This window comes from Eumetopias jubatus, unplaced genomic scaffold, assembly GCF_037043125.1.
Source record: "Eumetopias jubatus isolate StellerSeaLion01/CBP00866 unplaced genomic scaffold, mEumJub1_p1.0 scaffold_17, whole genome shotgun sequence".
In the NCBI taxonomy this organism is placed as follows: domain Eukaryota; kingdom Metazoa; phylum Chordata; class Mammalia; order Carnivora; family Otariidae; genus Eumetopias; species Eumetopias jubatus.
In genome coordinates, this window is record NW_028274823.1 from 25401077 (window position 1) to 25416443 (window position 15367).

Below are 15367 nucleotides of genomic sequence, written 5' to 3' on the forward strand. Positions count from 1 at the left end.
TCTGGAAGAGCACAGTCAGCTTGCCATAGGTGAGTGGGGCTCTCAATTTTTCTCTCTCTTAAATGATACACAAATGGTTTTATAGGCATGGAAGGGACCTAATGAAATTGCAATGTTTTTCTTTATTTTTTTTTTAAGATTTTATTTATTTATTTGACAGAGAGAGACACAGCGAGAGAGGGAACACAGGCAGGGGGAGTGGGAGAGGGAGAAGCAGGCTTCCCGCCAAGCAGGGAGCCCGATGCGGGGCGGGGCTCGATCCCAGGACCCTGGGACCATGACCTGAGCCGAAGGCAGGCACTTAACGACTGAGCCACCCAGGTGCCTGTGCAATGTTTTTCTTTAAATAGAAGGTGCCCTTCATTAGTACTCTCATTCCATGGAGGATATGCTTCAAAACCACGGTCATCCCTAGTTAATCCCCAGCAGCTTTATCCCCACCAGGTGGGAGCTATAAAGCCTGTTTCTGCCAATGGCTACTGAGGAACGTTGTCATCACCTGCTAATCCTGGAGCTCTGAATACAATTACATTTCTAATCTGAGGGTTTACGGGAGAATACAAATGAAAGGAACAGCGTCATTTGAATCCAGCGTTCCCGAAACTTCCTTTTGAATTTTCAGGCCCTCCACAGTCCAGATACTCTAATTTGCCAGTGCCCTGTTCATGCAGGACACAGCAGCCCCAGATAGGGTTCAATCAGCAAAGCCTGCATGGAGGCACCATCACCTCTTCAGCTGTGGACTCTATTTGGCCAGTGACCATGCCCAAAACTGCAGCAGCTCCTTAACCAGCCTGTCAATCTGTCAGCTACTATTGAACTTGGCTGGTAGCAGGTGATCAAAAACAAAAAAAAACAAATCAACAAAAAAACATACATAGCAGCCCACTCCGCCCAACTCCTAGAACAGCAACCCTTCATTATGTGTGCTAGTGTTTCAGAAAGTGTTTTTTTATGTTGAAAATATTGTTAATTCTAGACCAGTGTAGGCTGGAAGCGTATGAAAAACCACAGAATCTGAAATCCCACAGAGTTCCTCATCTCTGATCTCCAAAGCCAGCTGTATCTGTTAAAGTTTCATTTTGCCTAAAAGATAAATGATAATAGAGACTTTTGTAACTCTACCTCTCCTGCAGAAAAATAACTGTTTTCAACTGTCTCCTGCGGAAGACCCCTGTGCCAGGATGTATGCATCTGTGAATACGTGAGCATGTGCCCACTTTAAAAAATACAAAAACAAACAAACAAAAAATCAAACCAAGTCTCTTGTCAAAATGAGGGATGTTTGAAAATCCAGCTTTCTACAGCAACGAGAACAACAACTATCCATTTAGAGGACTGTAATATCCTCAAAACCTACCTCGAAGTCTTTTTTTAAAAATCTCAGTTTGAATAATAATATTGAGCCCTCCAGCTAATCCAAAACATCACAATGTAGTTTCAGTCATCAGTGAGGCCACAGCCTGATGGAAACAAAAGAGAATCTGGCCTCTTAAATAACTGTAAATATACAGCCTTCCAAAGACGTTCTAGGGCTTTGATTCAGAGAAGAGAGGAGTAGCTTTTCTTTTATTATTCCAATTTGATCAACCATAACCTATTACTTTTGCGAGTTGTTTCACAAAGATTCTTATAAAGCATTTCCCAAGATTCATATACCCAAGAAAGAATCTCTCGTCTTCAGTAAGTACAAAAGAGTTCTTTTATATTAAAATGCAAAGTGCCAGGAGAATCTGTAGGACAGAAGAGGATCAGGAATTGGGAAGCTCCTAGGATGGCCAGAACTGAAGGACTTGGTCAAAAGCCCAGGTCAAGCTGAACAGGAAACAGAATAACTCTGCTATATTGTGACACATCAAAATTGGAGAGCCATGGCCCTCCAAAGGGTCAAGTGCAAGGTGCATTTGTCCCTACCTCCCCACCCCTTTGCAGCTTTGGAAGTTGGGAGACTTGGGTGATCTCCCACAACCTGGCCTTGACCAGTACAAGGTAGCCACGTTTCCTAGCTGACTCACAACCTGCCGTCCAGCGTCTCAACCAACACAAAGTTATGCACATGTCTCAATTTCTACGTGCAATTTTGTTCTATCCAGAATGTATTTCCTTAATTCTCCAGCAGTGGCTTCACCAAGGGAGATCTCTTGGCAAGTCTCCTGCAGCTTTGAGGTAGCAATTTGGAAGGTAAAGCAATTGGATATTGTCCCTTTAAAATATCATTCAATTAGGTCTTTTGTAATACACACAACATAACGAGATAGCCTTACCGATTCTAAAGAAATTGCTAGTGCACTTTCATCAAAGGCACAATAATGGAAACATCGATTCACTCCTCACCACAAACATCTCCCTTTGATGCTGCAGTTACCTTCCTACTCACACTTTTCATTTTCTCTAGAAGAAACCAGATGCCTCAATGCATGCACATCAGAGAAGGTTTCAGTCTGAAATAAGACATTTGTATATCAATCTCAACTCTCCATCCACCGCTGCATAGCATCCCTCTCCCTGACTCTAAACCAATAAATTAAAGAAAAACTCTTCTAAACCCTGGATGATGGAGGCTAGGTGTTTTATGCCAGCTCTGCAAAAGTTGCCAGGGGCATCGTCTGCCTCCTCAGACCATTTATTTAAAAGAATGGCAGGGTACCAGTTAGAAACTTTATGGGCCTGAAGAACATTCAGCCACTTTATGCAAAAGATGTCAACAAGAAAGAGTACCTAAGGAATAATACATCCAGAAATGTGCAGTGTGATTAGGAAAATCCATCAATACCCACTGCCACATTTCCACATATTTTTACTATGTAAAAAAGCAGCCACCAAGCCTGAAAGTATTTTGAATGCATTATATCCACAAGACTACTTCATGAGCAATGCCCCGGATGTTCTCAGTGCTATGGAGATGAGGGAAAGGGATCCTCCTTCTAGATACACCCAAGGCATTCCACGTTTGGTTTATCAACCTCTTGGCATGAGCTGTCTAATCTAGCTTGTCTCTGTATAAATAAAAACATAGTTTAGGTTTTCTGAGTGTCGTCTAAGTAAATTACCATCCAGCCTTTAATAATAGCCAAAAAATTTATTTTTTTTCAATATAGCTTCAAAATTCATAGCAATACGAAGCATCCAAACTCACAGACTACCTGACATTTGGCTAAGTCTTTCATACAATATCCACTTGATGCCATGAAAGAAATGTATTTGCAATGGCTTTTGCTTTGCAAATGTCATGTGGCTGTCCTTAGGGGATTGCATTAAGCACCTGGCACCCACCATGAGGCTCCATTAATGAGAGATATAAAGGTTATGCTGAAATTATTGTTTAAAGGTGCTGACATCTCTCTCTCTCTCTCTCTTTCTCTCTCTCTCTCTCACACACACACACACACACTCACATTTAAAATCACATATTCAAATATATACTGAGGAGCAACTGTCTCAGGATTTAAGAGAGAAGAGAAGTAGCGAAGCTATTTCAATTAAGGTTAATCTGTGGATATCGCTACACAAGGCAGTGCTTATAATTATCTATTTTATCTAATTTATTTCACTGATTGATTCCACAACATGATTACCTAATAGTTTGGCATCAAGCACTGTACTAAGGTTCTATACTAAGGAAATACAAAGAAGAATAATCTAAACTCCCTTTTCTTAAGTATAAGTTGATCAGCTACAGCAGGCTTACCATAGCATTTATGCATCCATCCACTAATTTGTTCACCTCACAGATATTTACTGAGCACCTTTTAAGTACCAGGCACTGTGCTAGCCCCGGTGCTATATCCATGAGCAAAACCGGACGTGGCCCTGCCCTCCTGGAGCTTGCAGTCTGGTGAGGAACACAGATAATCCAAAGATCACATAAGTCAACATAAAATCTCACCCGTGACAGGCCCTCTGGAGGGGAAGTGGATGGCACTATGGGAAAGAACACCACGGAGCATCTAACTTTGTCAGGGAGTTTAGGGAAGACGTCCTGAGGAAGTAATACTAGATCTGTGATCTGACAGCGACAAAGTTGACTTCAGGGAAGAAGATTTAGGCCCAGGAATGGAGCCAGGAAGACAGCTAGGATGAAGAACTGAAAGAAGGACATTCAAGGGAACATGGTAACGGTGAGTGAAGTCGGAGGAGGGACCAGCTAAGGAGGTCCTAGTAGATTCTACAGAGGACTGTGGTCTTTTTTCTGTGAACAAGGAGAAAATGCGGAAATCCTAAGATCTACATTTGGGAAATAGATTGTTCAGGTTACAGTATAAACACACTGGAAGAGGCTCTGGTCGTCACTCGAATGACAGATATAACCTAGATTTGAGTGGTGGTGGTAACAGAAGTCCATGGAATTACGAGATGGCGATAGAATGATAGGTTAGAGATGCTAGGTTAGGAATGAGGAAGTATTAAGGATACCTCCTAGGTCTCTGACTTTTGCAACCAAATAGATAAAATTAGGGAAGACTGGAAGAGAACCAGCTATGTTGGAGGGAGACCAGAAGTCCATTTTTGGAATACACTGAATCAAGAGTCTTCTGAGATGTACAAGAGACAAGGTCAAGTACACAGCTGGATAAATGGATTGTGAGCTCGAAGAGGAGGACTTATTGGGTCATTATATCTTGAAGATACTTTTAGAAAACAACAAAATGTACATGTTCGAGACTTCCCTTCCTTTGCTAAACTACAAACAATTTTACCAAATCAACACAGCATGGTATGCTGGAACATTCCCTAGACTTGGAATCTGATAACATTCATTCCAACTGTGGCTCTTCCAACTACCGGCTGGGCAGGCTTGAACAAACACCTTAGCCCTTCAGCACCTTCGTTTACTACAAATCACTATAAAATTACTATGAATACACTTTTCCTACTTGCTTCACGGGGTTGTTTTAAAGGTCAAATGAGTAAAATTATAGAGGAAACCATCTTAAGCCTATGAAATGATGCAAAGCACTGCCAATAATAGACCTGCCTGCATAGTTTGATACTAAAGAGCCGAAAGGAAAGTTCGTTGCTGCAGACAAAATGAACCCGGTTGGAATGATGAAACGTCACTGAATCCCCTCCAACATCTGGACTAAGTAAACAAGTGCTTTTCACCAGGTGGTACCTGGGTGACAAGATCTGAATAAAGACAGTGTTTGTTCACCTTTTGATCCAGACTGTATGCCAGCACCCAGTCCTCCTGCTTGGGATGGAAGAGCAGGCTCTGGATGTAGAAAGTGAGCCGGTATTTCTGATACGTGGCCCCCTCATCTGAGCTGATTAATATGCTGCTCTCCATTTCAGGATCACTAAGAAGCATGATCTAAAGAAAGGAGAGGAGAGAAAATACAGATGGAGTTAGCATGAGAGAATAAATACAAGAAATTAAAGCATAAATATAAAGTCATCTGTACTTGTATATCACAGCACAGAAAGGGGCGTGTGGGTCTCTACATGAAATATTGGCATTTTTTCCCTGATTTAGTCCTTCGTTGCTGAATGGAGCTAGAATATTATGCATGGTTAGGTCTGCATACAAATGAGGCTTCATTTTGTGATCTCCATCTTATAGGTAGTTTCATTGTTGATGTTCATCTTTTAAGTAGCGAGAGCATATTCTTATGGCCCTCTGTACCCTGACCTTGAGACCACCACACAAGCCCTCTGGCCCTCCCCCTCCCTCAATTCTCCAGGGCACTCTTCATCACACCATTGTTCTTACCTGCCCTTTAGTCAGTGAAAAGGATCTCCCTCTTATCCCACCGCTTGTTTTGTTCTTTCTGAATGAATTGTTTGAGTGATTTAATTGACTTAAGTGGTTTCAATGATCCCTTTGTTCTAGATACTTTCCCAAAGCCCATATCCCCAAAGGCCCCTGGGGCAAAGACTGCTGCTCAATAAAGTGCATCATCCCTAAGCCAAAGGGACAGAATGGTGTAGTAGAAAGGCTTTGGCATCCAAGGGAGCAGATTCAAACTCAACGCTTCTCTGTTCATCTTGGGTCACCTTGGAAACCTACTTAAGTCTAGAGGCCTCAGTTTCCACAACCATAATTGAGTAGCATGATATCCGAAAATGGCTTTGATACTTGGCGTAACATACAGTCTTACAAGTGATCGCTCTAATTATCATTGACCTTTCAGTACTTAACGTAAAAGCCCCCTCCCATCAGCGCAGATTGGCTTCTACTTACAGTACCTCGAAGACACTGATCTCACTAACCCTGTGACTGACTTTCCAGTATTTAATCCAACAGACACTTAGAAGCTCGGACCTTTCCCGCAGTTGAACTCCTGACAGTGTTCGATAGCAATGGCAATTCCATCCTCCTTTCAGCATTCCCTTCCAGGGGCTTCCATAACATCAAGTTTGTCTTGTCTCCCTTTTCATCTGTTTTGAATCCTCAACCTTCTCTGATCTCCTTATAATAATGATCATTGCTAAACCCTCAGGGTAGACCCTCTTTTCTTTTTATTCAATGCACTGTTCCTCAGTGACTTCTTCCAAGCTTTATTTTTTTCAATTACCATCTTTCTGGGGACAACTCAAAAATTCAATCCGGACATGAGGTCTCCTCTCAGTCTCAGACTCAGCTTCCTGGCAGAATCTTCTCTTTGGATGTCCACAAACACCCCAAACTCACCATGCCCCACAATGTCCCTGATCCCAGTCCTATGCCTTGCCCACCGTGTCCTGCCTGGCTCACTTCATGTTTCCACCAATGCTTTGATATAAAGCCAAAAACCTGAGATTCATCCTTGACTCCGCTTTCCCACTTGCCTCTGAAAATACCCATGTATTTTACCAATTAATTAGCTCTAAAATCAGATCCATTCTCTTCCTGCCATTGTAACTGCCATAGTCCAGAATGTGATAATCTCTACACTGGATTACTATAAAACACCCCTAGCCAATCTCAGTGCTGTCCCCACTTGCCCCCTATCCACTTTGTCACACTGTGGCCAGAACAACTATCCTATAATACAAATCTGATTCCAACATCCCCCTACATAAAACCATCCGATGGCTTATCATTGATCTTCCTATATTCTAAAATCCTTAAAACGGCCTAGCAAACTCTGCCCGCTGCTTTTGTCTCTGGCTTCATCAGCACCACAGCCCTTTTGACCTTTATTATCCAGCAAGACCCAGCTTCTTTGAGTTCCTCATGTTTGCTGAAGTGACTGAGCAAATGAGCTTATTCCCTCTTAATAGTTTTTCCTGTCTTTGGCGCTACTGCCATCAGTCAATAGGGCTACTTCTACACATGGTCTGAACCACAGGGCCCCAAGTACAAAATAAAGCCAAAAACCATTCCCAAACCATATAAAATAAAATTATTAAATAGCAGGATTTTAAAAATGTTACCCATAGCATATATTACTGTTATAAAGTAAGCTTTAAAACAGAGTCAATCCCTTTAACTGCAAAGATTCATAGTCCTTTTCCTCTTGTACTCCTTACAGCTTCCAAGACAAGCTTACTTTCTTTTTCTCAAATATTTGCTTTGGCTTCATTGAAATAAGTTATTACTAGTTATCAGCAGGTTTTTAAGGAATGGGTGCAGTATAATATTTTTTTTTCATTCATATGTGAACAATCCAGGGGAAACGTTCTGAGGTGGATTTTTCATAGACAAAATAGCTTCACCTCCCTTGGCAATGTGAAGGGGTAGGGGCAGCAGATAAAAGCACCCCTGCTGCCCTTGAGAACACCTCAGAAGATGCATCCATTCTCCTCGTGAAGTCTGAGAGGACAAATACACTGAGGAAGAATGAAGCTTTCATCACCACCCTGACTTGCTTCCCACCACGTGCTGATGGGCTACGAAACAGGCAATGAAATCATTTTTCCCCTAGTACAGAGAAATTAAACGGCTTACTTTATGCAGGTATAAAGAAGCTTCATGCCTATGATTTTAATTAGAAGATAAGACCAACATCATAAATGGACTTTATTTTATAAACCGTGAGTTACTATATACTGAATAAGGGTTACCATCAAATATCTAGTGTAATGTACTCTCTTTCCCCCAGCAGTTTCCTTCTGGGTGCATGCACACACACACATACTTGCACACACACACATTTATCCACACACAAATGCTGCATGTATGTGTGCCACACACAAATACATGTTCACACATACACCAATGCTGCATACAGGAGCACACATGCATACATTAACGAATTCATACGTAAGGCATATTGACGCTGCATGGTGGTTTTAGAGAGCTTTTGTTGGAAGAGCACATTTTTATTGCAACCTTTCTCTGACATTCTCATCAGAAATCCTTTCATATACTTTGATATCACTGGTAGGGTGAGAAGAATGAAATGAAGGGAAACAGAAACCTGTATGTTCTGGATTTCGATTCTGCACCGGGCACCTCACCAGATACTTTATCGAACCCTCACACAAATTAGGTGAAGTATCGTCAGTTGTGTTTTATAGATAAGGAAACCGAGGCCCAGAAGAGGAAAGCAACTTGCCTACTACGTCCTCTGAGCAGCCCAAATGCCACTACCTGCCCCAACACTAACACTTCCTGCACCTTCTAGCCACAGCACTTCGCTCTCTTTGCCAAGGGACAAGGAGTCAGAGAAGCAAACCTGCATCCTTTTCTTAAGCATCTCTAAGAAATCTACCAAAAAAAAAAAAAAAAAGAAAAGAAAAAAAAGCAGCTTCAAGAAAGGCCCTTTCCTCCTCTCATTCAGAGCTACCTCTGGCCTAGAGGCCATGAAGAATTAAATAAGTAGGAATCCAAAGAGGAAATAAAATGTTAGTGAAAAAAGAAAGGAAGGAAGGAAGGAAGGAAGGAAGGACCATAATATTAAGATAAATATGAGAGCAAATGCCTCACCATAAGTTGTCTTAAGATAAAATATGGGTATTGTATTTTAATATACGACATATATAACAAAAACCATCCCGATTTTTACTATTAAGCAGGGATTTCAAACACAAATGCTCAAGAGGGCAAAGCAAGTAAAATAAGTAAATGAAGGAAAAAAAGCAAGACAAGGAGTGGTGAGGAATCTGCCAACATGAAAGGCACACACCTTTCCTTAAAACATCTAAAATTAGATTTTTTTTTAAAATTGTACCCAAATTAAATATGTCTGGGGACTGAATTTATGAACTAGGCAGGTGACTCTTATGAAGTTATGATAGTTTGCTTCTACTGAAACAAAGAAATGTACAACCCCCGCCCCTTAATTTTTAGTTACTGGTATGTAAGTATAAAACCTTCAGGGATGCCTTCAGATGTCTGTGCATTCTGCATTTGTGCGATTTGGACAATATGAACGGGGAAGAGTTTCCATTGGAGACTTTTGTCCTATTTTGCTTTTGCTTCGATTCTTTATCCAGCTTTTCCTGACGTAAGATCTGCAGTGGGGGTGTATGTGTGTACTGGAAGGGGAAAAGGGTATTTCAAATATGGTTTACGAGAGTTATTAATGCTATAGGCTCTGGGGGCAGGTGGCTTAAGTTCAAATCCTCAGTCTACTACTTTGTGTGTAAACATGAGGATATTACTCATTTTTTTCCAAGTCTCTTACCTCATCTATAAAAAAAAAAAAGAGGAGATAATAATTGTATCTAACCCACAATGGTGTTGAGAGGATTAAATGAGATAATGATTCAAAGAGCTTAGCACAGGCGCATAACTGCTAAATAAACATTAATCTTTATCTTTAAATCACCCAGGGTAAGAGTGCAACTGGAGTCAGGAGCGATGCCAAGCAGGCTGGATACAAATTGAAGCAATTTGGGGATTATATGCCTCCCTCTTGGCTCCCATCATTCCTGAGCTTTGTGGATAAAAATGAAAGGGATCCATCGTGAGGGAAAGGGGAGTTGCTGTTCAGTGAACAGAGTTGCAGACAAAGTTCCAGAGCCCGGCTGTACAACAATCGTGCTCAGAGTTAACGACGCTGTATTGTAGCATTTGAAGAGCTTGATGAGAGAGCAGATCTCCTATTAGATGTTTTGGGGTTTTTTGTTTTTTTCTTGTTTTTTTATTTTTTTTTAACAACAATTAGAAAAACCATGAAAGGGTAAAAGAGAAAAAAACTACATTTTACATTGCTGGTAATATTTTAGGAAAAATGCACTCTATTAGCACATAGCAACACTGCCACCATGAACACCCATCGGTAGGTAATTGTGAATGTGCTAAATTTATTTGTGGCTTTGAATGACCACTCTCTTCTCTTCAAAGGAAGATTCTTGGAGGAATTAAACACATCACCGAGCTACGTGTGAGAACCTTATACAACCAGTCTCTGTGGATTTGGCTGTTTACTGTATGTGAATTGTCTGTATCTCAGATTAGAATTGGACAAGCTTTAGAGTTTACCAACATTTGGAATATCTTTTTTTTTTTATGTGTAATGTTTTTTTGCAGGAAATTCCTCAGCAAGTTGAATAACAGCAGCCCTAATTGTAATGGGGTTTTGCAAACTGCAAGGGACTCACGTGGAATCCAGGAATCAGGCAGGGGCTGTGCTTAGCCAACTTATGATTTCAAAAGCCTGTTAAGTTTATTTGTACCTAAACCAGTCAAAATTAGTTTTGAAAAGGTCAAAATCCTGCCCACAAATCTTTCCTCAATGCGCCCTTTCCTATTGTTTGGCATGGCTTACAATACCACTGATGAATATGTTATTTTAGTCAATTATATCCTCTCTGTTCTGTCTGCCATCTATAAAATGGGTGAAAGCTAAAGGTTTCTCAGACTCTCACTCTGCCAGAAAGCTCGGAAATGCAAAGGAACAAATTGTAGTTCAATGCTTTGAAAATGGTCTCAGAATACAAGTAGAACTCCCTCTGAATAGAAAAGGAGAATTACTATAATTTACTGTATAATTGAGTCTTAATAGGAGATGCTTAGCACAGTTAGTGCTCAATAAGAAATAACAATAATATCAATACAAGCTCACAAAGAATGCAAGAAAGATGCTCTTTAAGCTGACCCCAAAACCAACTGACATAGTTGACATGTTGTTGAGTATTGACTTACACATAAATAGAGCCTATTATAGATAAGGCTTTTAATCACTATATAGCAACATACCAGCATTCACCACCACCCCCATCCATCCATCTATCTATCCATCTGTCCATCTATCTATTTATCCATCCATCCACCATCTATCTAACACCTCTTATATCAGTGGTTCTCAACTGGGGCAGGAGTAGAGGACTTTCTGTCCCCAGGGGACATTAAGCAATGTATAGAGACATTTTAATTGCCACCATTGGGGGCAGGGGAGGGAGTTAATGGCACCTCGTGATGAAGGCCAGATATGTTGCTAAACACATTACAATATACAGGACAGCACCCCACAACAAATAATTAACCAACACAAAATGTCAATAGTACTGCTGTTGAGAAACCTTATCATAATATATACATTATATACACACACACACACACACATACATATACATATAAATCCTCTTTTGAGAAAAATATATAAACTATGTATACATTTTACAGATACATATCAATGCATATTTATGCTTCTACATGTCTCTTTCACTTAGTACCATTTATACATGCCACTCAGTACATGCCACTCACTTTGCCAAGATTAGACTCCCTATCTTTCTACCCCCACCATCGTATTGAGCATGTTTCTCCTTGTCCTTCATGATTTAATATAAGCATCACCAATAAAGCAATAATCATTGAGGCCAGTCAGGGGGGAAAAAGCCCATGGATTAAAAAATGGCAAAGAACTTGAACAGACATTTTCCCTAAAAAACATACAAAAATTGGCCAAAAAGCACATGAAAACATGTTCATCATCAGTAATCATTAGGGAAATACAAATAAAAACCACAAATGAGACAGCACACCTGACATCCACTGGGATGGCTATGATCAAGAAAGATAAAAACTAAACCCTGAAAATAAGAAGTGGTGGTGAAGATGTAGAGAAATCGAAGCCTTCTTCGTGGGAATGTAACACAGTACAGCTACAGTGGAAAACAGTATGGTGCTTCCTCAAAACATTAAAAATGGAATTTCATGCAAACCAGCATTTTCACTTCTGGATATATACCCCGAAGAATTGAAAGCAGGGTCTCGAAGAGATGTTTGTACACCCATGTTCGTTAAAGCATTATTCACAATAGCCAAAATGTGGAAGCCACCCAAGGGTCCACTGATGGAGGAATGGGTAAACAAAATGTGGCATATAGACACAATGAGCTATTATTCAGTCTTAAGAAGGAAGGCGATCTGACACACGCTACAACATGTATGAAATTCAAGGACATTATGTCAAGCGAATCAAGCCAGTCACAAACAGACAAATACTATATGATTCCACTTACATGTGGTAACTAGAGTAGTCAAGTTCATAGAGACTGAGAGTGGAATGATGGGTGGCTAAGGGAATGAAGAATGAGGAGTTGCTTAATAGGTCGAGACTTTTAGATTTGCAAAATGATTGGAGTCCGAGACTGGTTGCACAACAATGGGAAGGTACTTAACTGAATGTACCCTTAAAAATGGTTTATGATGGTCAATTTTATGTTATAAGCATTTTACCATAATTTTTTAAAAGAAACAGAAATAGAGGTGCCTGGTTGGCACAGTCAATTAAGCGTCCGACTCTTGGTTTCAGCTCAGTTCACGATCTAGAGGTCGTGGGATTGAGCCCCATGTGGGGCTCTGCGCTCAGTGCAGAATCGGCTTCAGATTCTTTCCCCCACTCCCTCTGCCCCTCCCCACTCACACTGGCTCTCTCTATCTCTCAAATAAATAAATAAACCTTTTTTAAAAAAACCCACAAAAATAAAAATCTACAATTAGGCACGAAATGACATAAAACAATGTGTTGAGGAAAATATAAAACTAATCAAACAAACACATAAACACTACTTACTCAACCATAATTTTCTGAGTCTTTGCGTCAGGCTCTATTATAAGGACTGGAATAAGAGCAATAATCAAACCAAATGAGCATCCCTGCCCTCAAAAAGCATACACGCTAGTGGGGGAAGAAGAGGCAATAAGCTAACAAATAAGTACAGTATGTCGCTTATCAGATGGTGATAAGTCCTTCAGAGCAAAATAAAGCAGGAACGGAGATAGGAAGTGCTGAAGAAGAAGATCTACAGTTTTACCACTCCTGAAAGGCTCACTGAGAAGGTGACATTAGAAAAAGGGTGTAATTTTCACTCTCGTCCTCCAAAGCTGTACCGAGAGCTTGCAGGGAACAAAAGCTCCTGAGAGCAAATCCGAGCAGATTACTTAGCCCAGACAGACAAGGGCACGGCAATTCCACCTCCGGCAAGGACATTTGGGAACCACGGCAACAGGCCCCTCCCCCAGAAGATCAGCACGAACAGCCAGCAAGCCAAGACCAAGTTTACCGATCAAGGAGAACGGGAGAACTCCAGCGCTAGGGGAATACTGCACATAGAATTCATGGCTTTTTTTTACCATGATTAATTAGTTTTTCAAAGTTAATTTTTTTACTGTTTTTTTTTTAATTTTCCTTTTTCCCTTTTTCAACCAATATCTTATCAATCCCTTTTTTTAAAAATTTTTTTTATTTTTCATTTTTAGAGTCATATTTTATCCCTTCAGAGTAGTTACCCTTATTTTTGGCATATATATATAATTTGTTCTCTCTTTAAAATTTTGAGATACACTTTCTTCTAACAGATCAAAATATACCCTAAATCACTAGTGTATGGCTTTGTTCTAGTCTCCTGCCTAATCACATTCTCTCCCTTTTGTTTTCTTTTTTTTATAATCTTTCTTTTTTCAAACAACTTCTTATCTTATCAATTCCTTTTATAAAATCTTTTATAATTTTCATCTTTACAGTCATCTTCCATCCCTTCATTGTATCAACCCTTATTTGGTACATATATGTCTTTCTTCCTTTAAAATTTGAGGAGGCACTTTTTTCTAACAGACCAAAATACGCCCAAAATCTAGTGTGTGGCATTGATCTATGCACTAGCCTGATCATATTTGATCATATTCTCTTTTTTTTTTTTTGTATTGTTCTGTTTTGGTTTTTATCTTTTTCTTTTTGTTTTTTTTCTCTTTCTTTTTTCTTTCTTTCCCTTTCTTTTCCCCTAGTTTCAGGTCTTTTCTGATTTGTATAGAGTATATTTCCTGGGGACATTCTTAAACTGTTAGCATTATGTTCTCTCATTCATCTATTTTCCTTTGGACAAAATGACAAGACGAAAAATGTCACCTCAGCGAAAAGAACAAGAGGTAATACCGTCAGCCAGGGACCTATTCAATACGGACATTAGTATGATGTCGGACCTAGAATTCAGAAACATGAGTTTAAAGATACTAGCTGGGCTTGAAAAAAGTGTGGAAGTTATTAGAGAAACCCTTTCTGGAGAAATAAAAGAACTAAAATCTAACCAAGTCAAAATCAAAAAGGCTATTAATGAGGTGCAATCAAAAATGGGGGCACTAACTGCTAGGTTACATGAGGCAGAAGAGAGAATCAGCGATATAGAAGACCAAATGAAGGAAAACAAACAGGCTGAGAAAAAGAGAGAGAAACAACTACAGGATGACGAGGGCAGAATTCGAGAGATAAGCGATACGGTAAGACGAAACAACATTAGAATAATTGGGATCCCAGAAGAAGAAGAAAGAGAGAGAGGGGCAGAAGGTATATTGGAGCAAATAATAGCAGAGAACTTCCCTAATGTGAGGAAGGAAACAGGCATCAAAATCCAGGAGGCACAGAGAACCCCTCTCAAAATCAATAGTAGGTCAACACCCCAACATCTAATAGTAAAACTTACGAGTCTCAGAGACAAAGAGAAAATCCTGAAAGCAGCTCAGGAGAAGAGATATGTAACCTACAATGGTAGAAATATTAGATTGACAATACACCTATCCATATAGACCTGGCAGGCCAAAAAGGACTGGCATGATATCTTCAGAGCACTAAACAAGAAAAATATGCAGCCAAGAATACTATATCCAGCTAGGCTGTCATTGAAAATAGAAGGAGAGATAAAAAGCTTCCAGGACAAACAAAAACTAAAGGAATTTGCAAAAATGAAACCAGCCCTACAAGAAATCTTGAAAGGGGTCCTCTAAGCAAAGAGAGAACCTAAAAGCAGCATAGATCAGAAAGGAACACAGACAATATACAGTAACAGTCACCTTACAGGCAATACAATGGCACTAAATTCATACCTTTCAATAGTTACCCTGAATGTAAATGGGCTAAATGCCCCAATCAAAAGACAAAGGCTATCAGATTGGATTAAAAAACAAGACCCATCAATATGCTGTCTGCAAGAGACTCATTTTAGACCCAAAGACACCCCCAGATTGAAAGTGAGGGGGTGGAAAACCATTTACCATGCG

At 40.0% G+C, this 15367-nt stretch overlaps 1 protein-coding gene across 1 annotated transcript in view; it reads right to left on the minus strand.

Moving 5' to 3' along the window:
* The window catches only part of SORCS3 (sortilin related VPS10 domain containing receptor 3), a 608461-nt gene that overhangs the window by 277842 nt on the left and 315252 nt on the right, over window positions 1–15367 (minus strand). Inside the window, exon 4 of the mRNA XM_028098753.2 lies at window positions 5153–5311. Coding sequence (XP_027954554.1) covers window positions 5153–5311 — 159 coding nt within the window. The remainder of the gene's footprint in view (window positions 1–5152; window positions 5312–15367) is intronic.